Source organism: Gobio gobio (genome assembly GCF_949357685.1).
Source record: "Gobio gobio genome assembly, chromosome: 16".
NCBI lineage: Eukaryota > Metazoa > Chordata > Actinopteri > Cypriniformes > Gobionidae > Gobio > Gobio gobio.
The window spans coordinates 46,053,560-46,077,438 of NC_137109.1; the positions used below are offsets into that span (position 1 = coordinate 46,053,560).

Consider the following 23,879-nt stretch of genomic DNA (forward strand, 5'->3'; position numbering starts at 1 on the left):
TACGCAATTGGCTAGTCCTTCAACCAATCAGACCATTAGATGCGTGATTAACGGGCAACGACTTCTCTATCCGTCATCGTGTTAAACCAGCCAATAGCGCGCCAGGATAAGCCAGTCTGTGATTGGTTCCCGCAAAAGTGTAACAGAAGAAGTAGAAATTAATGTACAGGTTTCCAGACTGAGTTGCAGGGCGAAATCGCCGGCAGATCAGGCTGGGTTTACCCAGTCTAGATGTTGTCCACATACACATTGAAAAGACAAGTGTAAACGTGTTTGTGATCGGGATGTTATCCACTCCGTGTGTCCTGGTACAGAGGTAGCCGAGGACACATTGTGAATCGAATCTCAGTGCAATGTAATTGCAATCTAGCCATCGTATCTGCATTCACAAGTCGATGTCACAACGTCATGGAGCGTCTGATTTACAGCAAAATGGAGAAAAACAAAAAAGGATTATGGTTGAGGAAATGGTTGGGGAGACACAGGGAGCAATGATTGTGTTCTGCAAAGAGATTTGGAGGTAAATAAATCATTTTGCAATGTGCTACTCTTGTGGCTGGTCAAGCAAATGTTTGTGCTTTGTTTCTGTTTGATATAAATGTAAATAAATCTATTAAAATACTGATATTCTGGTCTGTAGCTCCTCCCCGAACCTCCCACTGCCCTTTGTCTTGCTCTCTCATTGGCTGTAGGTCATCGCCAATGTATTTTTCAGTCAGAACACATTTCACACAGCAGGATTTTGAATCTCCGACAGGTCCAGATATTTAGCATGCCAAAAATCTCACGAGCGTCGGCGAGTCTCTCTGATCGCGTCTTTGATAGTTCACACCGTGTGATTGTCACTCACGTGCACGAGCACCGATTTGCCAATGATTTCGGGCATTTGTCTGTGATTTCGCAAAACTTTTCGGCGAGTCAAAATCGGGACTAAAATCGTGCAGTCTAAACTCGGCATTAGAAATAAAGAGTAATCTTTGAGATAAATATAATGTTTCCTGTTCGCTTTCTGTTTACTTTTTTGGTGTTAAACAGGCTTCACATAATTATATTTAACACCACCACATCATAACTGATTATAAGAAGTTTTCATTGTAATGAATATTGGCTGTTAGCGTTGACACCCGTCCCAGTTTTCCAGGGATTGTTCTCTGTTTTGAGCGACTGTCCCGCAAAATGTATATTCTTTCCCGTTTTTTTTGTGAAAATTTACTTCTAAAGTAGAATTTCCTGGCTTCAAATTAAACCGTTTCCTTATACTGTTACTGTGTTTTCTTCATAGTTGTGGACATCCAATCCTGTGTCCGTAAACGGGTAAAAACGGGTAAACAAACAGTGGATTGGCCAATGCCAGGCGTTTACTTTTATTTGATTGGAAGCTCAACTTATCGCCTAGCAACTAGGATAAAACAGTGTTCAGTTGCTAGCTTGTTTTTTAAAAACTTTATATTAACTCAGTTTTGTGAAATGGGGGGAGAGACAGACGAGGAGGATAACACAACAAAATCGGATGAGCCATCACCAGTGTCAAAGAAAAAACGATTTACAACCTACAACTCAGACTGGGCGAAAAGAGAAAACTTTTCTGAATGGGTAAGGCCCACCCAAGGAGACCCGTTCTCCGCTACCTGTGCTTTGTGTCCTGCCAAAATTTCAGTTAAATATGAAGGAAAAACAGCGCTGGTTTTGCATTAAGCAAACGCAAAAAACTAGCCATTGCAACGTTAATGACAAAGAAAGGGAGTCCTACAACTGTTAACACAGTATATTTGCAAATATGGGTTTGCAAATATACCCCCCCCCCCCCCAAAAAAAAAAAATTTCATCTGAGTGTCCCGGTTTTTAACAAATCAAAGGTGGCAACCCTATTGGCTGTACAGTTTAGTTTGTGTGCTTATTGTACGCTGTTGAAGTCCTCCTGGGCGGTCCTTGACCAATGAAAGCTGCAAAAAAGTCCAGACCGAGACTACAGTAGCCATAAAAATAGAAATGCTGGAGAAGTTTCTTTCTCTCTTTTTCTTTATTTTATTTTGACATGATTATGACTAACAAACTCACAAGGAAGAAAGATTTTATTTATTTCTTGAGTTATGTGCACACGAATGACCAAGCAAACACGCCTATCATTGAGAAACTCTATATGAAACTGTCTATGATAGTTGTAACATCAAATATGATGGAAGACAACTCTAAAGTGAATGTTTTTGTGAAGTTGTTTTTATTTTTAATAACTGTGAAGTAGGATTGTATCCTAGCAGGTGCATTTGCCTAACTCTCTGCATGAGCTGTGAGTAGCCAGATGTACTGTGATGTGAAGTTAAAACTGTGCACATCAGATCAGATGCGTGACTGGAGTGACTTTATGGCACTAGAACATTTTGTTGGCTCACTTTGACATCACTAATTAGTACACAGGAGGAAAGAAACACTACGGCTGTGGGACTAATACACAAGCACACCCTCTGCCTGCTTACACACACACACACACACACGCATACACACACAGGCATTGCGCCCAGGTGGGAGTGCAATAAAAGCAGGTACTGTATGTGAATCTCATATTAAAGTGTAACTTCGCCAATTTTCAACCTGCTTTGAAATTGCTACAATGTCAGTAGTATATGTAAATGAACAATGCTAACTTGTTCTCCTTGTTACCTGGACCAAGAAATTCATGTTTATTTGTCAATCAAAAAAACGACTTTTGACAGCCTCAGGGCTTTTGTGAAAACTGCAGAATTATACTTCCGCTTTTATCTGTATCCCAGCCCATGGACAGTCAGATCAACATATTAACAGAACAGTTATTCTAAGGCTAGGTTTGTCTACTCTTTAAACATCATTATGGTTAAAATAGCTTTCTTACTTGTACATGGCAGCATTTTGCTTCAAGGGCAATAACTGACAGAACGACAGTTTGGCCTAAAACACTGTGTTCACGATCATCCAGTTTGAAATGTTGACTACAAACACAGGTTTCTCAGATTTTCTGTCATGGTGTTTTCTACAAAGGCCTATTTATGATTCTTTGCAGCCTTTAGCCATTGCCTATGTGCTGGATCCTTCACTGGAAACCGAAAGTTTCGAAAGTTGTTTTGTGTGAGCTCACCTTTCATTTTTACCCTCCATACAGACAATTGTGTCTGACAGTGTAAACACATATATATTGAAGTTCTCGATTGATTCTGTGCTGTTGTTTTTATTGGGGATTGAAGATGATTCCAGTTCGCATCAGTGTTGTACAGATATATTACTGGAGTGGTGTGAGAGGAAGTCACTTGTTATAGATGAAAAGAAGACAAAGGAAATTCTTTGGTCTTCCAGAGTACATACATCAAACATAAGTGACTATACATATACTGATTGAACAAGTGTCGTCTTATAAATAATTGGGTGTCTATGTGGACGCTGCTTTATCATGGAGGGCACATATAGATTATGTTTGCTGTAAGGTACAACAACGTATTTACTTTCTCAAGAGATTAAGGTCCTTTGGAGCAAACAAACAGATCTTTCTCTTGTTTTTCAATCTGTAGAGTGTTGTACAATATGGAATATATGCATGGTATAGCTGTCGTTCTGTTCAACTCAAAGCTCGCTAGACTGATATCTTTTTTTTCTAAGATTTTGGGCCAAATGCCTGTGCCAAGTTGTACACAAAAAAATCTTGTCCCTGACAAGTAGGGGCTTTCGCGCCGGGTAGTTCAAGGAACTTATATATGAACTAACCATCAGGGTGTTCCCCTAGGGCCATTTTCCTGGTTGCATTCACACCGCATTGCATTGCATTCGCACTGAAGTGACGTGATGCGCTTGTTGTTTTGACGGCGTGGCAAACCTTTATTTTGTTGAGAACTCCAGAGCACACAGCGCCCACCGTCCAATAGTTTACGATCTGTTTAACAGTCCTGTCTAATACGTTATTAGATGGAACTATTATACAAAGAAAGTGGTTGATGTCCAATGTCGCTGGCTGAGCAGAAATAATCATGTTTCGCTTGGTCCCCGCAAAGTTGCATTGGATTTTCTCTTTAGCGTAATTGTTGAGACGTCAATCTATCACTGTTTTCCATGTTCGTAGAGTTAGTTTCTGGAGTAGATATATAGGCTATAATCTGTGTGTGTGTGTGGTCAGCTTTTTTTTAAATGGCGGGTGCTGGTGTTTCGCATGTGTTCGGCCAATCAGCTTACACTTACTTCACTGGTAGTTCGTATTGTGTCTACTCTGAAGTAGGAGCTAAATTAGTTCACCCAAAAGGAGTTACAAGTGCGAACCAGTGTTGCCAATTTAGCAATTTTGTTGCTAGATGTAGCAACTTTTCAGACTACCCTAGCAACTTTTTTTTCCAAAAAGCACATAGCAACAAATATAGCAATCTTTAACATTTATTTGGCAACTTTTAGCAACATCTGGAAAGTGACTCTAATCCAAACAACACACGTACAAGCTAGCTCAATAGGCCGAGCGGTTCATTCATAATTCCCTAAGATCACTGTGGAAATGTGGAAGCCCTGCACATGACATATGCATGAATTATACATGAATTAATGTGAGACTGTAAACTCTGTGGGATGTGAGACAATTTTTGGAAGAAATTCCAACAATAAAGTGAAATTGAATTGAATTTAAATAACTCACTCCCGCTAAACGATTACTCTTCGAATTCTTGCTCCTGGGAACAATACAAGTTGACACCATTGCAACTAAAAGTTTGCGAAGAAGTATTTCCTACTAAAGCAAGGCGGTATTTGACTCTGGTAAGGGTATTCAAAGCAGACTGGTGGGAGTGGCCTTAGTCGACAACATCCCCAGTGCATCGTGGGTGTTGAAGTTTTTCTATTTGGCAAAAAGAAAGACAACAGCCTTTTTTCTTTGTTTTGCTCCTCTGCACACGCCATATGTGTTTCTCACACAGTAACACACACATTCAATTTAGGACAGGGCTTTAGACATTGGCTATTTTCAGAATAGCATACTACTCATTTCTGCAGTATGTATACAATGTACAGTATGCATATTTTCTGTATAGAAATAACTAAGGCATACAGTATATTCAGAAGTTATTTCATTGCTTGTAATTATATTAAAATCAATGAGGCCACTTTAAAAAATATCAATGATAATGATAAATGAAATCCAGTGTAATATGAATGAATGCACACAGGCATATTATTGTGTTTTCTTTCCTTAAAAAGCTATTGAATGTGTAAAGGCATTTTTTTTAATATTTTGTCAGCATTATCTTTTTTTTTAATACAGGTACTTTTGAAATTATAACAAAAGGAAGATCACGTATAACTGGTTAGGAATCACAGACCTACCATATTTGCCACAATGTGCAGTAATCATCAGAGCACACTGTGTTCAATACTGCATCCCATAATGCCAAGCTTCCCAAACGGGCGAAGCGGAGCTGTTGGAAGAGGGCGTGGAATTTTTATGGGTGTGAAATTATTTATTGTCATCAGGGAAAAGCGACCGTAAATACTTACATAGCATAGCATATAAGCAAATGTGTTCGGAATGTGTAATTCCTATTTCCATATTTATTCAAAGACTTTCCTGTAACAATAGCATTGTTTGGTTGGTTGCCATGGATTTCATCAGAGTTGGTCCATTCTCCACAGACACGAGCATTGCAGGCTGCTCTCTTGATCGTGACTCGGGAGGGAAGGAGTTGTGGTCATGACAGTCTGTCAACATCCGCTTATAAAAGTGCACAAAGCATAGGATGTCAGTTTGAGAACCTCTGCCAAAACGTAAAGTGCATTTACATCAGCAACGTTTAACGTCTCTTTTAACATGACTCGTTATCTGATCAAACTGCCACAGTTAGGACATTTTTACTCAAATCCTAGTCAAAATGAACACCTTTCAATTAAACATGCAGTATAATGAGGTCATGTGACAACAATGTAGTTTTTAAATGTTGGTTACACTTTATTTTAAAGTGCCTTTGTTACAGTAATTACACATTTAAGTACTAAATAATATGAATTATCTGTATGTACTTACTATAGGGCATGGGCGTCGGAAGCAAAACAAATGTGGTCCTCAGAATTTTTTTACTGGAGTAGATGTCAATTACATCAATTACAAGTACAAATATACCGCTTTGCTTGCTAAACGTATAGTTCGGAAAGACAAAATTACGGAAATCGCCATATCAATGAGAGCGGCAGTAGTGTAGGGGTAAGACGCACAGCATCTAGTTTTGACACAAATCGACCCGCGGTTTGAGTCTGCCTTTCGCCGAGCTCAATCTTCTCCCTTTTCCCATCACATATCAGATCGGAAAGGCAATTATTTTCAATAAAAATGAAGAAAATATTAAAAAAGTGGAAATAAAGTGTCTAACGTGTTTAATAATAAGTGTTTATCGGTTAGGGGTAGGTAAACAGACATGTGCTGAATGTTAGAGATGATAAAAGTGAGTGGGTCCAATATCATTGATCGTAAAAAGTGGTTCCACACATACAATGGTTCCGACGCCCATGCTATAGGGTAAGGATTTGTAAGGGTGGTTGTTGGCCTACAGTGGTTCAGGCTGCAGGGTTGCTGAATGACTAAAGAAACATTATCAGCAAGATGATAGAAAACTGTACATTTCTCATCACATTTACCACCCACTGCAACTTATACCAATGACAGAAATAAGCGCAGTTACAATAGCAAAATATGTGGGAGAGCGTCGCTATAATGTGACTATATTGAATTGCAATAATACCAAAGCTCAATCTCAAATCGACCTGTTCAATCTTCACATCATTGTGTCATTTGTGCACATCAAAAAAGCAGTTTCTCATTTCTTTGAACAGGTTGCAAATGCTTGTGTACATCCATGCAAATGATTATGTGCAATTCTCTGCTGTTTCCTACATTATCAGTTGCTTATGTCATGTTGATCAAAATGTATTATAATGGGTCTCTGTTGAATATAGTCTTACCCCCCCACAACATTTAGGCATTAGTTCATAGCATAAGTCTTTACATGCAAAATGGTTGAACAAGTTGTCATAAAATGTCAAGCATATTTCTATACATTTCTGTTAGACGTTCATATTTCTACTTTGGTTTTTCAGTTTTTTTTTTGTGCTATGCAGTGCTGTCTTTTCCTTTCTGTATCGCAATGACATGGTCTGTCTACAAATTACAGTACAAACAGTGAAAGCGTAAATGTGAATCTTGTCCAGTCTCTTGCATTCAAACTCCCACATACACTTAGGTGTAACCTACAATTTACAATAATTGTCATAAAAATTTTTGCCATATTTACATCAGAACATCCCTCCAGAGTACAGTTATATTGACAAGATGACTTATTCATACACAATGACACAAGGACTTGTCATTCTGATGGCACTAACATGTTCATTGACACAGATATTTACTTTTGAGAGATGAACTAAGGATTTTGAGCAAGAGACTGGCTTTTGCAGGTCATCCATGGTGTTTTGCTATTTGTACAAATTGTTTTGAGAAATGCACTTGCTGTTTTGCAAATGTCGAGGATGATTCGAGAAATGTACCAAAGCGACTGAGAAAAACTGTAACACAGTATTTGTAATAGAAAGGATTTAATGACTAAATCACACTTAAAAAAATAGTTTCAAAATGGATCTATGAGATGGTAAAAACTTACCATTAATCGTACCCAGCATGAATAGAATGTTACCTGAGGGATAGAAAGAGAGAGAGAGAGAAGAAAAGAAGAGCCAAAGAGAAGGCCCTAAGAAGAGGGAGCCAGAGAATCAAGAAAGCCAGAGCTCTTTTATCCTTTTCTTTACCATGTGACTAAACCCAAACAAGACCAAATTAGAGCAAACTTCCCCCACTGCACTAAAGGTGTGACGGCCTACAGGCCTTCAGCATCTCTTTGCTTTACGAATTCCAAATGGCCCTTTTGATAAGACAGATGGGGGTTGAAAACAGTAACTCAAATGTCTTTGTTCAATTACAAATATCTTCGATTATTTTCAATCCTACAGATTAGAGTTTGGGGTTACGTTTTATTTTACAGTATGTGTACTTACAGTGTAGTTACCCAAGAAAGTACTGGTAATATAAGGTAAATACATGGGTTAAAGGAGTAGTTAACTTTAAAATGAAAATTACCCTATGATTTACTCACCATCAAGCCGTCCTTGGTGTATAAGACAATCAGAGTTATATTAATAAATATCCTGATGCTTCCAAGCTTTATAACGGCAGTGACGGGGCCATTGAGTTTGAAGTGATGGGGTTTTGTAAGAAAAATATCCATATTTAAAACTTCTAGCTTCCGCCTGACCACTTTCCATATTGAACTTACAAAAAAGCGTAACTGGCGCGAAGTATCACTAGAACTGCGTTTTGCACTGCGAGAGGCGTTACACTTTCTGCGTACGTTGAATATGGAAGGCGGTCCGCCGGAAGCAAGATATTTGACTTTATAAGGTTTTAAATGTGGATATTTTTCTTACAAAACCCCATCGCTTCGCTTCAGAAGGCCTTTATTAACCCCGCAGAGTCGTGTGGAGTATGTTTATCATGGATGGATGTGCTGCTTTGAGATTCAAACTCAATGGCCCCCATCACTGCCATTATAAAGCTTGGAAGCGTCAGGATATTTGTTAAAGAGCCCCTATTATAGATTTTTGAAAATGACCTTTCATGTAGTGTGTAACACAGTCCTAATTAAATGTAAACATCCTGCAAAGTTTTAAATCTGAAAGTGCTGCGTATATAAAGCTATTGCCTCTGAAAAGTAAGAGTCGACTCTGAGTCAATTAAACAAATCGTTTTTTAAACAAATCGCAAGCCGTTTTGTTGTGACGGCAAGATGAAACATTAGCATATTGCCCGTCCACTTATTGCACGCACATTGTGTTTCATATTGTGTAGGTCTCTGGCTAACCGGCTAAGTCACGTTATTACTGTCTTACTGAAATACTACTGTAAATCAGCTGTGGGCTGCAGTAAAACTGTGTCTATTAATGCAGATTGTCTGTCGTTCTTACTACTTTGAGTAAAGATAAAGGATGGAGCAAGATTTGTTTTGCTAACTTTAATGTTAAATCAGTCATTCACGTTAGTGCTGGGCTAACGTATGTGCTGTTATTGATACAGTTCCCGCATGTGCACCGCAATACATTAGACACACACACACACAGGTTTGTTGATGTACACACACTTGCTAATGCTGATTGTGAGGGATTACAGTTGAAACATCTCATAATGTATCTCAAACTGAGTAGCATCACCGAGAAATGTCCTGCTCAAGGTTCAGGTTGAATAACTAGTTCTTCCAAAGTTTTCATCATCGATTCGGACTCGCGCTGGGATTTATGTAAAATCGAAGTCACTGTTACTGTCTTTACAGTGTGTACTATCGCTGAGGTTTAGGAAGTTCAGTTATGTAAATGGGCGTTTAGCTTCCGAAATACGCGCTGTACATGGTAGACCAATCACAGAGCTCGTGGAAAGGAGGGATTTAGAGAGACTGAGTCGTTTGAAAATCATTGAACATTGTGATGTGCAATATATTATGAGAAAATTAAGCTGTTTTTTGACCTTTGGTGCATGTAAACCTGTTGTTGGAGACCTCCAAAACAAAATTAGAAAACGTTAAAATTGCATAATTGGGGCACTTTAATATAACTCTGACCGTGTTCATCAGAAAGAAGAAAGTCATATACACCTAGGATGGCTTGAGGGTGAGTAAATCATGGGCTAATTTTAATTTTGAAGTGCACTACTCCTTTAAGGTTAGATTTAGGGGCAGGGTTATTGCAATTACTATTATAAGTACAGAGCATTTTAGGGTTAGTTGTGTGTAATTATGCATAATTTATAGTTGTTAATGCAGTAACTACATGTTTGTTACATGTAGTTACTGCAGTAATAACTATAAATTATGCAAAATTACTTACATAATTACACCAACATTTTTGCATAATTCATTGTGCTCTACATACTATTATACATTCGGTTAGTTTTGGTTTGGTTTCACATTGCAATTATGTGAGCGCACTAAAGAACTTTACATGACACACTTGCGTCCACTCGTCATCATCTATGTGGGCGGCATCTGGACATTGATTGGTTTGTAAACGGACGTGCGTCTGACGTCAAGAATGAATGAACGGACACATATCGCTGCCACTATTGAACAGTGCGCATTCAATATGACTATTTTTTATTTGTTACGTTTAAAAGTGGACATTTCAAGCTTTATATACAGTACACATATTTCTCATGTTTGTGAGACAAGTAGCTACTGAGTTTCGGCTCCAGTTCATGTGCAAAGCATGTGATCGCTCCCACGATTATTGTCTGCTATAGACTATTTGCTTCTTATTTATTAAATCCAGGCAATTATCTGATTAAACGTTGATTAAAATTAAGACACAATTTATACAAAACAAAATTCACATTAAAGAAAGGCTTTCTAAGCAAAATCATACATTTCGTTCAAAATCATTTCTGACCTTCTGTCTTCTGACATATTGCGCATATTTTCACTTTTCATAATGTAGCCTAGATTGAATTTAAAAATAACTTTATAATATTTAAACATAAACAGGAACTTCCTGAAAATGGTCTGAAAGTACGAACCATACAGAAAATGCTTTCACACTAGAAACGAACAGAACCTTTGTTCAGTTTGATCCGGACCGAGACTACCACTTTTCATCGGACCAAATTCCGTCTGTTTGGTCCAGACCGTGGTACGGGGGAGGTTTCACACCTGCAATTTTGATTCGGACCAAACTGAAAAGTCTGAAAATCCGGACCAAACAAGGTAGGTGTGAAAACGCCCTTAATCAACTGTGCTTTTCTTGAGTTTTTGATTGTACTTTGACACATTATTACACCAAATTGTACTAAAATAAGAAAATAACTATTACTTCTAAGATGATGACTGGACATGCAACATAATGAGGACATGCATTGTTGCATACCAGTTAAAGTATTTATTGCATGTATAAAATATTGCAGTATATTTTTGTAAAACTATATATACGTTTTACCAATATTTTGTATTTGCTTCTATTTTGTATTTTTTGTTATAATTTTGTTATTTTGTATATAAAATTCGGTATGCAGTATATGTAGCATGCTAGTATTCCCCCTCTCTCTCTTTATATCTGTCACTCTTGACTGTTTCCCTCTGACTATCTCCGTCTGACTCTTTGTCGGGGCAGCCATTTGAATCACGGATTCCCCGTCTCTCCAGATGTGATGTGCTGCTGTTTGCAGCATGCAGTTTGATTCTGCGTGACTGCGTGACACACTGCAGAAAATCTAAAACCTCTGCGTGGCTGCGAGCCAGCGATGCCTGCGAGAACATCCTCCCATCTGCCATGTGTACTTGGCAGCGTGTGTCTCACTCTAGTTTATATACAGAAGGATACAGTGCTTTGTGGAACAGTGTGTTTCTCTGCAGTTTCAGGTCTGTTGCCATGTTGGAGAAATATTTAGCAGTGTTGTAGACAGATACAGAAAGGTATAATTGTGATGCCCTGATGTTAATCGAAGAGTTCATCATCCAAAAAGTCACTATTTACTCTCCCTTATGATGCTTGCTTTAGTGTCTTTATTGAAGCTTGAAAGCTTTGGTTTCCATGGAAGAAAGAATGTGTTTAGAATGACATGAGGGTGAATAACAGAGAAACAGAATTGTAAAGTTTGGGTGAACTGTTCATGTGAACGGGTTCATCTGTCGTTCCAAACCCGTAACACCGTCTCTACACTGGACGCGACAAAGCGACCGATGCAAAGCATTTGTCCTTCATGTCAGCACTTCTTAAATAGAACTAGACAGTTTACTGTTGGGATTTGTCATGTCGCATTGCACCGCATCTATAGACAACATCACTGATTATAATGGGTTATATTGTCTTTTGTTGCGTCGCATCGTGACATTCGCGTCCGGTGTAGACACGGTGTAAGACTTTCATTTATCTTTGGATCACAAAAGAAGATCTTTTTGCATTCTGTCCCTCCATTGAGAGCTACGCAACTACCACTTTAACTGATGGCTGATCGCTTTATATGATGAACAGATTGAATTTATTCACATATAAACATTCATCAACTCACACTCAAGCATGTTCGCTTGACGTTTGAGAACCAATGAGGTTCATTCTCGTGTAACGCAACACGTTTGAGCTTCTGCAAGAACCAATGAGGTTCATTCTCGTGTTACGCAGCACGTTTGAGCTTCAGCAAGAACCAATGAGGTTCATTCTCGTGTTTCACAGCACGTTTGAGCTTCTGCAAGAACCAATGAGGTTCATTCTCGTGTTACGAAGCACGTTTGAGCTTCTGCAAATGTTTAAAGGCCCACTGAAATCAAAATAAAGTTTTTTAGCTTTTAGTATGATTATCTTTGCCTTAATGTTATGAATACGCTGGTGTGTTCCAAAACAATGACAAAATTGGCATTTAGGCGATATAAGCATTCAAAACTTACAGTCTATCACTTCCGTTAAAACGAATCACAGATTTTGATGACATCATCGCAGACTTCAACTACTCATCAAATCTTCTGTCCAATCAAATGCTCTTTAGAATCTGAAGTCCCGCCCCCTGCATTATAAATAGACCCTGAACTGCGTCTGAAAACAATCAGTTGTTCACGCATTTACTATTTTCTACATGGTGAACGGCACATAGCGCACTATATATGCGATAGGAAACGATTCAGACGGTGTAAATATGTTTTCATGTTTTCATGAAGTCTGGGTTCACGATAGTTTCACGTGCACCGGAGTAGCGCACACACATAGTCTGGACCAGAGTCAGCGCAGACAACAAAACATATCGGACCCATTTAAATGCTGCACAGAGTGCTGTATTTCAAACCGATATGGAAGAGATTATGATGATAGACAGTTAGATTCGGAGGAAACTGGCTTTAAAAAAACAGAAAGGCTCTAGTCAAACTGTGGTAATAAAGAAACGCTATTGGCTGTTTCAAAAAAGGGGAGGAGCTGCTAACAGCTGGAGCCGTTTCAATGGAAATTATGTCAACACATTGAATAATGCTGCGCGGTCCAAGGCACTTCAGTGGGCCTTTAAATGTGAATAAAAGCCTAAATTAACTCTGTTCACCATATAAAGCGATCCAGTCTCTTCAGAAAATGTCGACTAAACCGATTCAATTCATATAGATTAGTTTTACGAGCTCTTTATAAACTTTTTGAAGCGTCAAATTTTCAGTTGTGTTTCTTCAAATAGTTCAAATAGATCTTCAATTGTGTTCCAAAGATGAACGAAGGTCTTATAGAGACACGCGTCATAATCTAAAGACCACGCCCACCGGGGGGGAAAACAATCGATCGCTCTCCATTGACTCTGCATTGCGTGAAGCAGCATCCTTGTCATTTCGGACTTATAACAAAAAACAGAACAATGTCTAAAAGCGGATATGTGAAAAAGTGTACAGCAAACAAGCTAAACAAAAGCCACAACCAAAAACCCAGAAGTTTTTATAAACTATTGACCCCAAAAAATGAGCGTTTAAGGACAAAAAAGTGGATACAGGCCATTGAGACGGAGCGCGACATGTTATATTACACTGAGAAGTACACCCACTAGAGGGGAACGTGATCAGCGACAGGAAATATAAAATATAAACCTGACATTTGGATATTTGACTTAACAGTGACAACATATTTACTGCACACATACGCATACTGAGTGTCAGGATCCCAAAATGTACCCATTCTTCCTGCTGAAGCGTCACGTTTTACTGCCTTTATCCACTTTTGTCTCCTTAAACTCTCGTTTTTTTGGGTCGACAGCTTATAAAAACTTATTTCTGTGTTTTTTAGCTTGTTTGCTGTACACTTTGTCACATATCAGCTCACATATCAGACATTGTTCTGTTTTTTGTTATAAGTCCGAAATGACAAGGATGCAGCCTCACGCAATGCAAAGTCAATGGAGAGCGTTGGATTGTGCCCCCCCCCCCCCCCCCCCCCCCGGTGTGGGCATGGCCTAAATACGCTCTGTCTCTATGGGTTTGGGACGATAATGACAGAATTGACAGGGTTGCAAGCTTTTGTTTACAGTAACAGGTTGGCGTGGCAGCGGTTTTATTTGGCGGCGTTGGAGGATGGGGTGAACCCAAACAGATCTCTGTCCTGTTGTTCTCTGAGTAGAAACACAGTTTTGATCATGGTCAAATGCCAATGCTAGTGCCATTATTTTCTTTGGTTACACTTTATTTTAAAGTGTCAGTATACTGTACAGTGTAATAATACATTTAATACTTACTACAGGGTTAGGATGAGGGTTTGGTTTAAGGTTAATAGCATGTAATTATGCATAATTTATATTTATTATTACTGTAACTACATGTAACATGAGTAACAATGACACTGTAAATTGAAGTGTTACCTTTTCTTTTTTCCCATGTTTTTTTCCAATATAGCTGTTAGTGAATGTAAAAGCTCTGCGAAGTTTCAAAGATTGCAAATACATTGCAAATAGTTATTGTCTCCTAAAGGAAAGAATCGATTCTGAACTGCTGAAAAGAGTCGTCAGCAATTCCAGTCTCACTTCCTGTTATGTACCTACAATGTAACAAATTGCATAATGCCAGCCTATTGTAACCCACAACGCATTGCACTCAACCTTGCATTTGCACTGTGAACCGAAAGCTATAGAAACTAAGATTTGTATCTCCTTTGACACACTGTTTGATCAAACTGCCACATGAAAATATATTTAACAGAAAGTTTATTTAAAGATGCCACTCACAGTGAATTCAACATAGTTGTAAGGTCATGTGACAACAATGGAGCAAGGGACAGTTAAACTGCATTCTGTTTCATATGCTACTTATTGAAAAGTAGTCGGCAGCCTAGAGTAATACTGTGCAGTTTGCTCATATTTCATTCAGAACATTGAGACATTTTTCACAATGTTAACTAATGTATGATGCTCATCTCTGACTTTCTCTGTGTGTGTGTGTGTGTGTGTGTGTGTGTGTGTGTGTGTGTGTGTGTGTGTGTGTGTGTGTGTGTGTGTGTGTGTGTGTGTGTGTGTGTGTGTGTGTGTGTGTGTGTGTGTGTGTGTGTGTGTGTGTGTGTGTGTGTGTGTGTGTGTGTGTGTGTGTGTGTGTGTGTGTGTGTGTGTGTGTGTGTGTGTGTGTGTGTGTGTGTGTGTGTGTGTGTGTGTGTGTGTGTGTGTGTGTGTGTGTGTGTGTGTGTGTGTGTGTCCGTATGTTTCTATAGTAACCACCACATTGTCTCCGGGCTCAAGTCACGCCAGGAAGTGCAACGAAACCGAGAAGACACACTGCGTTAACGGTGGAGACTGTTATTTCATACATGGTATAAATCAGCTGTCCTGCAAGTAAGTTACACACATTCATCACACATTCATTTGATCTCACGTTGACAATCCATAAACTTTTCATTGGTCAGTTTGTGGGCTTATATTTGATTACACACAGAGTGTTCATTGAAACATTGGTTTGGCATCACCAGACCAGGACTGTCAAATTAACATTTTAATCTAGATTAAAACTATTAAAAAGTAATGCAACAAAAGTTGATAGCACTTAATAATGGCCCCTGACCTATACATAAATTCCACAATAAGAATTGTTCCTGCCATCAGAGCAGTTATTTTAGTATTATTTATTAATATTTTGAATTATCTTTTTTTTTTTTTTTTTAAGTTTAGGACATTTTGTTGTGTGCTTCTGTCATTTTTATTAGTTTTTATTTTCTATATAGCTAACTTAGTTTTTAATTCAGTTTAGTGCTTCAATTTAAACTCATTTTAGTTAGTTGCCAAGGCATTTCAAATTTTTATCTAGATTTGATTCTGATATTTATATTTTATTTTAGCTTTATTTCAAATGCAGAACACTTTTACTTAACACTAGCAACACTGCATCTGAGAAATTCAACAACCAACTTCTGGAAATACCCTGTATGTTGTGTAGTGTTGCAAAGGTGCGGAAAAGTTCTGATACATTTCTAGAAACTTTCCAAAAGTTTCCCAAAATGTAAAAAAAATCCTGGAAATCTTCTGAAAACTTTGCAACCTTGATGTTCTGTGTACACTCTAAAAAAGTCAGCGATTGGGTTGTTTTAACCCAGCAATTGGGTTGTTTTAAGCAAATATTTTAGCAAACACCGCTGGGTTAAAACAACCCAAATGCTGGGTTAAAATGACCCAATTGCTGGGTTAGTCCATTTTCATTGGGTTAATTCTAACCCAGCATTTTTTAGAGTGTATGATAATATGATTATGGTTAATTTGTACTGATAAAATGTGTAATGGTAGCCTGACGTCGTCATACTCAGATTTTAGTCAGAATATGAGTCTGGTTCTGCTCCATTGGGCTGTGATTATGGGGCGTGTTTCAACCGAACCAGGAAAGAAAATGCCTCTGCACTCAATTGGATAGAGCTACAACCAATCAGAGCAACGCATAGTTATCAACAGAACTCAACTGCACACACACTGGAAGAAGTAGAAGAAGAAGATGAGTGTAAACGATCTTTGCCGGTGTTGTAAAAAATTATTTAAAGATACACGGAGTACTTACCAACACGATCATCATTTTTGAGAGAAATAGTGAAGGTGAAGGCTAGTTCTCCGTATAGGATTAGAACGAATTCAACCCAAGCACTCTTTGGTGACATGGATGATTACATCACTGTTGATCATCTCTGCATCATCGTATAAAGACAATTTGACAATTTGATCTGGTTCGAGCATAGTTGCTCCACAACGGATCAAGTCCAGACGGAACTTCCCAACCTTAAATGTTGTGGGCGTGGCTAAATTCGGCTAGTGTAATGGAATTGTTCACCCAAAAACGAAATTATCCCATAATTTACCCTCAAGCCATCTTAGGTGTATGACTCCTGGCTCTTCCCAGCTGGCATTGAATGAGTTTTTGAAGCTCCAAAAAGCACTTCCATCATCATAAAAGTAATCCAAACAACTCCAGTGGGTTAATAAATGCCTTCTGAAGTGAAGTGATGCATTTTTGTAAGAAAAACGTCCATATTTAAAACTTTATAATCTACAATCACTGGCTTCCATCAATGGCCGTATGTGCGTTCACGAGTTACTGGAATGCGCTTTTTGGAGCTTCAAAAACTCGGACACTATTCAATGCCATTACAAAGCTGGGAAAATCCAGGATATTATCTAATATCAGATTGTGTTTGGCTGAAAGTACACACCTACGATGGCTTGAGGGTGAGTAAATTATGGGATAAATTTAATTTTGGGGCGAACTAACCCTTTAAGAAGTACAGTAAGAGCAGTTATATGAACGTATTAGAATTTCATTCCATTTCACTTCCAAACTCAGTTCAAATTCAGGAATTTAAAAGGCATTTTATTAATTTCTACATGCACACAATGCTGCAACGTATAGGATCCTGAAACAGTGTAAGTTATAATTGTTTGGACCTTTGCTGGGAAAGAAATTTCGAAACTCTTGTAACATTAATTGAATAGTGCTAGTCTAGAGAGAGCCAAAGAAATGACAGTGTATCTGAGGGTCTGGAGGAAGGGGAAAAGGTTTGCCATGTCGTCTGTCAGGTCTGTCGATGTATACTGCCGCGTTATCAATAGTGCGCTGAGTTACTGCTCCCCGGTGATAGCATGGACACAATGCTCCGTTCTTATCAGCCGTTTCCGACAGGGCAGCTCAGATTTACGGTGTGTGCGGCAATTTTTTAAAGGAAGAGAAACAAAGCCATTAAAGCTGTTTAAGGCTCAAACCCTTTAGGGAGATGTCATCCTTTAACTGTGACTCGTCAAGTCGATCTCTTTAATTTACAGAACAGAGCGTCTGAAGGGTTAATGGCCCTCAGGGAAGCGCAGACTGATTTGGAAATAGTGTGTGTTGCTCTTGGCTTTCTTGACACAGTGATTCACTTATATGCCTGCAAGTTTGTCTTCAACAGCGCTTAAAGCTTTACTTCACAGTACAAGTGGGCGGTATGACCAAAATCTTTTACCACGGTGTAAGACATTTTATATCTTGGTAACAGTATCACTGTAGTTATTTGTGGTGGAGATTCAGTGAATTAAATATATATTATAAATGAATCGTACTTCATCTCATTGAGTACTGTCTCTTTTTTATGTGATTGGTGCAAGATATTATATATATATATATATATATATATATATATATATATATATATATATATATATATATATATATATATATATATATATATATATATATATATATATATATAAAATACTATATTTAAATTTTCTATAATTTTATTATGTAGTGCAATATTTTAAATATATATACAGGGAGTGCAGAATCATTAGGCACGTTGATTTTCTGATCATATTTTTTTTCCAGGCACATTTTACCAATTCCAAACCACAGTAATCCTAATAACTACTATTGATTTAGTACTTAATAATGTTTAAGTGATATATAATTGTTCATGAAGGCTGGAAATGAAAAACACCTTATATTCAGGTGTGCAGAATTATTAGGCATGTTTTCTTTTACAGATAAATTGAGCCAAAAAAGAGATTTAACTCAGACTGAAAAGTCAAAAAGTATTAAATGCCCATGAGAAGGATGCAATACTAATGCAATACTAGACATTACAGTTAAGGCATGACCATTGGACAGTGAAATGCTCGTTGGGTCAGCAGGATCTGACAAAAACAGGTGGTGAAGAAAAGACACCTGTTAACTGCAAAAGAATTAAGGTGAAGAATTAAGGGTGAAACCATCAGGAACCCTTTAGTCTCCAGCGCCACCATTTTCCAGAGCTGCAACCTACCTGGAGTCTCCAGAAGTGCAAGGTGTCAGGATCTCAGAGACTTCAGTTAGGTAAAGAATCCTAAAAAATGACCCCCACTAGATAAGAATCATAAGCTGAAGTGTTGTAAAATACATGAAGAAGGTTTTTTTATAGGCTTAATGGACAGATAGGTTGAGAGTGACTCTTGAAGGACCAGCACCACATCCTCTAGTACCACTGTTTGAAGAATTCATCTTCCAGAATCTGGCAGTACGTTTTGGGAGTTCATTTTTAGTCCATCTCTGCAAAACGGACTTCAGGATGGACTAAAATGAACTCCCAAAACGTACTGCCAGATTCTGGAAGATGAATTCTTCAAACAGTGGTACTAGAGGATGTGGTGCTGGTCCTTCAAGAGTCACTCTCAACCTATCTGTCCATAAAGCCTATAAAAAAACCTTCTTCATGTATTTTACAACACTTCAGCTTGTGATTCTTATCTAGTGGGGGTCATTTTTTAGGATTCTTTTCCTAACTGAAGTCTCTGAGATCCTGACACCTTGCACTTCTGGAGACTCCAGGTAGGTTGCAGCTCTGGAAAATGGTGGCGCTGGAGACTAAAGGGTTCCTGATGGTTTCACCCTTAATTCTTCACCTTAATTCTTAATTCTTTTGCAGTTAACAGGTGTCTTTTCTTCACCACCTGTTTTTGTCAGATCCTGCTGACCCAACGAGCATTTCACTGTCCAATGGTCATGCCTTAACTGCAATGTCTAGTATTGCATTAGTATTGCATCCTTCTCATGGGCATTTAATACTTTTTGACTTTTCAGTCTGAGTTAAATCTCTTTTTTGGCTCAATTTATCTGTAAAAGAAAACATGCCTAATAATTCTGCACACCTGAATATAAGGTGATTTTCATTTCCAGCCTTCATGAACAATTATATATCACTTATACATTATTAAATACTAAATCAATAGTAGTTATTAGGATTACTGTGGTTTGGAATTGGTCAAATGTGCCTGGAAAAAAAATATTATCAGAAAATCAACGTGCCTAATAATTCTGCACTCCCTGTATTTGCATATCAAATGCAAAAATATAAACATTAAACCCTTAAAAAGGTATATATAAAAAATAAAAGTAAAATAAACTAAAAGGAATAATCTGGGTGGAATTATAGAAAACAAAATAAAGTGCAAAACACATTTAAATAAATATATAATTAAAATGCTTTATACAGCTCTCAATTATTTCAAATCTTTTTTCTATTTAAAAATGTCTAATTATACAGCCTGGCTTTACTCCGTAAAACCATAAAGTTGTGTTTTTTATTAGTAAATTTGCATTTACAAATACTGAATTTGGGCAGAATTTCAAAAAGGTTAATTAAAACCGTTATTACCTTTGGATAATCCGTGGAGCCAAAAGAGTAAATTTTCCCACACGACCGAGACCAAAAAAGGTCTTAAACAATGAATGTTTTCATTATCAAATTTAGCACAAATATATTGACCGCAGTATAAAAGGTTTAGCAAAATCTCTACCGGTTGGCACATTTCTACTGTTTATATATATATATATGTGTCATACCTCCCAGCCGTATTTCAGAGACAATACCTTAACATGTTGTGTGTGTGTGTGTGTGTGTGTGTGTGTTACTGTAGCTCCTGAGGCAGATGAAATGCAGCCTGTCCCATTGACCTCTGCAGTAAATTCTACAGACAGGCTGAATGGTGAATTCCCCAGTAGAACTGAACTCTAAAATAGCCTCAGTATATAAATAATGAAAACTTGTGACTAGACGAAGCTTTTGGCACCATTATGAAGCTTTTAGGGACCTTATTTCGCTCCTGTTTGTCTTAGGACATTCTCCTCATTAACATGAGGTCTTATAGACCATCACAGAAGTGGAACTGATTGGCATTTTATGAGGAAGTAAAGCTTCCGATTATGTTTGATCTACTGTTGGCCCGAAGAGTATTTGGGCACCTACAGCATGCTTAAAATTGCATTAATTTTATTGCATTAGATCACAAAGTAGTCAAGCAAGTCAAGTGATATATGTACATAAATTATGTTCTTTCCCTAAACTAGTGTCACTTTTCTGAGCCGTTTTTTTTTTTTGCAATGACCTTTAGGCTACTGGTCAATTTGGTCAGGTCAGGATTGCTTAGGTTATTGTTACAGGTCACATGACAGTGGAGAAATGGCTACTGCAATAGGTGTGTCCGTCTTCAATAAGCGCTGAGTGGACCGTACATAAAGTATTGAATGAGATGTGTTACTGCTACATGAAAATGTATGAAACATCTGACAAATCTTACATCTGTTCCACTTCATCTGTGATAAAGTATGTGATGAATACCGTGCAAGGGTCAGTACGGGAAGCATAAAGTGTCCGACTTCACTACACACCTAAGTATGATAAATAGAAATATGAATGTGCATATAACATAATATTATTCTTATATCATATTATTGAGAATTCAGAACCCACATTATTACACAGCTGTCTGAAATGCTTGGTCAGCCGAGGTCAGTTATTCCCCAGTTTTCCGGCTGTATAATGACGATAATCCGGGTATTTGAGGCTGGCGCTTCTTTCGTGTCTCACATATCACTCCGCATATGCACTCTCTAACACTCTCTCAGTTATTGACTATATTTACTGTAAAATTAACCCTGATGACTTCAGTATTAAAGGGGTCCTACTATGTTTTTTTTAATTTTTTACTTTCTTTAGTGTGTAATGTTGCTGTTTAAGCATGGGAAAAGGTCTGCAAAGTTACAAAGCACAAAGTCACTCCAAAGTTATTCCCTGTATCAGTGCGCACTGTTTCTGAACTCCCTGAAACGCCTCCATTGTAGTCTCGAGTTTTCTTCCGGGAATGTACACATCACATTCCTCATTATTAATGCAGAGTAAAGGGGTGAGGCCTGGTTGAGTTGCGTTAGAAGTGTATTGAAACTCACAGTTACAGTACGGGGTGTGACATTTCCAAAACACACTCGAAGCCATTGACCAATCACAGCACACTGGTCCAGACAACCAATCAGAGCCCAGTGCGCTTTTCAGAAGGAGAGGCTTCATAGAGTAGTGTTTCCCAACCACGATCCTGGAGGCTCACCAACACTGCACATTTTGCATGTGTCCCTAATCAAACACACCTGATTCAAATGAACATCTTATTAGTGGAGACTCAAAGACCTGAAATGGGCGTGGCAGATCAAGGAGACATGCAAAATGTGAAGTGTTGGTGTGCCTCCAGGATCGTGGTTGGGAAACACTGTCATAGAGACAGGAACTAAACAGAGCGCTATATGACAAACTGGGAAGAGAGAGGCTGCAACAATGTCATATATGTGAAATCGTAATATTTTTTGGAACATTCAAGCATGAAATCCTACGGAGACTCTAAAGCAGGGGTGGGCAATTCCAGTCCTCAAAGCCCACCGTCCTGCAGAGTTTAGCTCCAACCCTAATCAAACACACCTGAACCAGTTAATCAATGTCTTCAGGATTACTAGAAGGCTACAGGCAGGTGAGTTTTATCAGGGTTGGAGCTAAATTCTGCAGGACTGTGGCCCTTGAGGACTGGAATTGCCCACCCCTGCTCTAAAGGGACATGGTTATGGAAAAGTTTTGCGTTAGGCTACATCAAGAACTCGGAAGTTTTGCGAGCGAATGCAAAGTTTCTCGGGGGAGGAAAAAATATTTGCGTTATAATTTTTCCTTTTTCCTTCACCAAGCCTCTTTAAAGGGATAGTTCACCCAAAAATGAAAATTAGCCCATGATTTACTCACCCTCAAGTCATCCGAGGTGCATATGACATTCTTCTTTCAGATGAATAAAATCTGAGTTATATTAAAAATGTTCAGGCTAATCCAAGCTTTATAATAGCAGTAATAGTTGCTCTGTTTTTGAAATCCATAAAAAATGCATCTGTCCGTCTAATAACACACTCCACACGGCTCCGGGGTGTTAATAAAGGCCTTCTGAAGCAAATCGATGCGTTTGTGTAAGAAAATATCCATATTTAAAAATGTATTGAATTTTTTTCTATGGCTCTGCATCAGCCGTCTCCGCGCCATCACTTCCGGCGAATAAGGTCAAAACACATGCAAAATACTGGCGCGATCATAGATATATACATAGATTCCTCATTAGTGCCTGCGCGGATCGGTCGAATGAGGCATCTATGTATATATATCTTTGATCGCGCCAGTATTTTGACCTTATTCACCGGAAGTTATGGCGCTGAGAATACTAGCTGACATTCGTCTGATAAGAGATAAAAAAAATAACATAAATACTGTTGGGTTTCTCGCAGAAACTGATAGTTTCGTGTGTTAAGACTAGTGATCAACTGATATATCGATTTACCAATATTTTCCCCGATATTTAAGCATTTTACCATAATCGGATATCGGTTTTGTAATATCGGATTTACCGATAAAGGCCGCCATTTTCTGGGCACTTTGAAAACTGCGCGCAGGATCGGCATTACAGCGCATCTGAGGCGAGACGAGACAACAGCGTGCACAGGTAAAGTATACTTGCCTGCTTTGCTGTAATTAGTAAACTTTATTTAACATGAGACATTAATACACAAAATTAGATGTTACATAAATGCCTGAAATCTAGCTAGTTTACTCAGGATTTGACGGATTATTTTACATGCCTCCGTGAGCTCGTCTCTCTTAGAGACAAGCTCACCGAGTCACGTAAAATAATCTGTCAAGTCCTGTCCAAATACAGATGCAACTTTGCATGAATTAAATAATACAGCCATGAATGAGCACATGTTGGAAATTAAAGCGCTGAATTTAATTCTCTCTCTGTTGTCATCATTAGTCTCGTGAAGTCGTCTGTATTTTGCTGTTCACGCAGCGGGTTGATGCTCAGGAAATGCTCCACGGCCACCGCATATAACTTTAACAAGATTCACTTGTTTAAAACACCGTAATTAATTATATAAACATTTATTTAACCATTAATTCGCTAATGACCATCGAAGTAAACAACTCTATGGAAATTAATTATTTATTATCTCCGCGAACGATCGCAGTTTGAGTAGTTCTGTGTAAATGCATAGATAAACATCAGTTTGTCAGCAGATATTTCA

General features: G+C 38.2%; 1 protein-coding gene across 1 annotated transcript in view; it reads left to right on the forward strand.

The window, feature by feature from the left end:
* Positions 1-23,879, forward strand: part of nrg2b (neuregulin 2b) — a gene marked incomplete at its 5' end in the record, with an annotated part of 134,634 nt that overhangs the window by 76,598 nt on the left and 34,157 nt on the right. Inside the window, one exon of the mRNA XM_079839277.1 lies at positions 15,229-15,349. Within this exon, the coding sequence (XP_079695403.1) occupies positions 15,229-15,349 (121 nt within the window). The remainder of the gene's footprint in view (positions 1-15,228; positions 15,350-23,879) is intronic.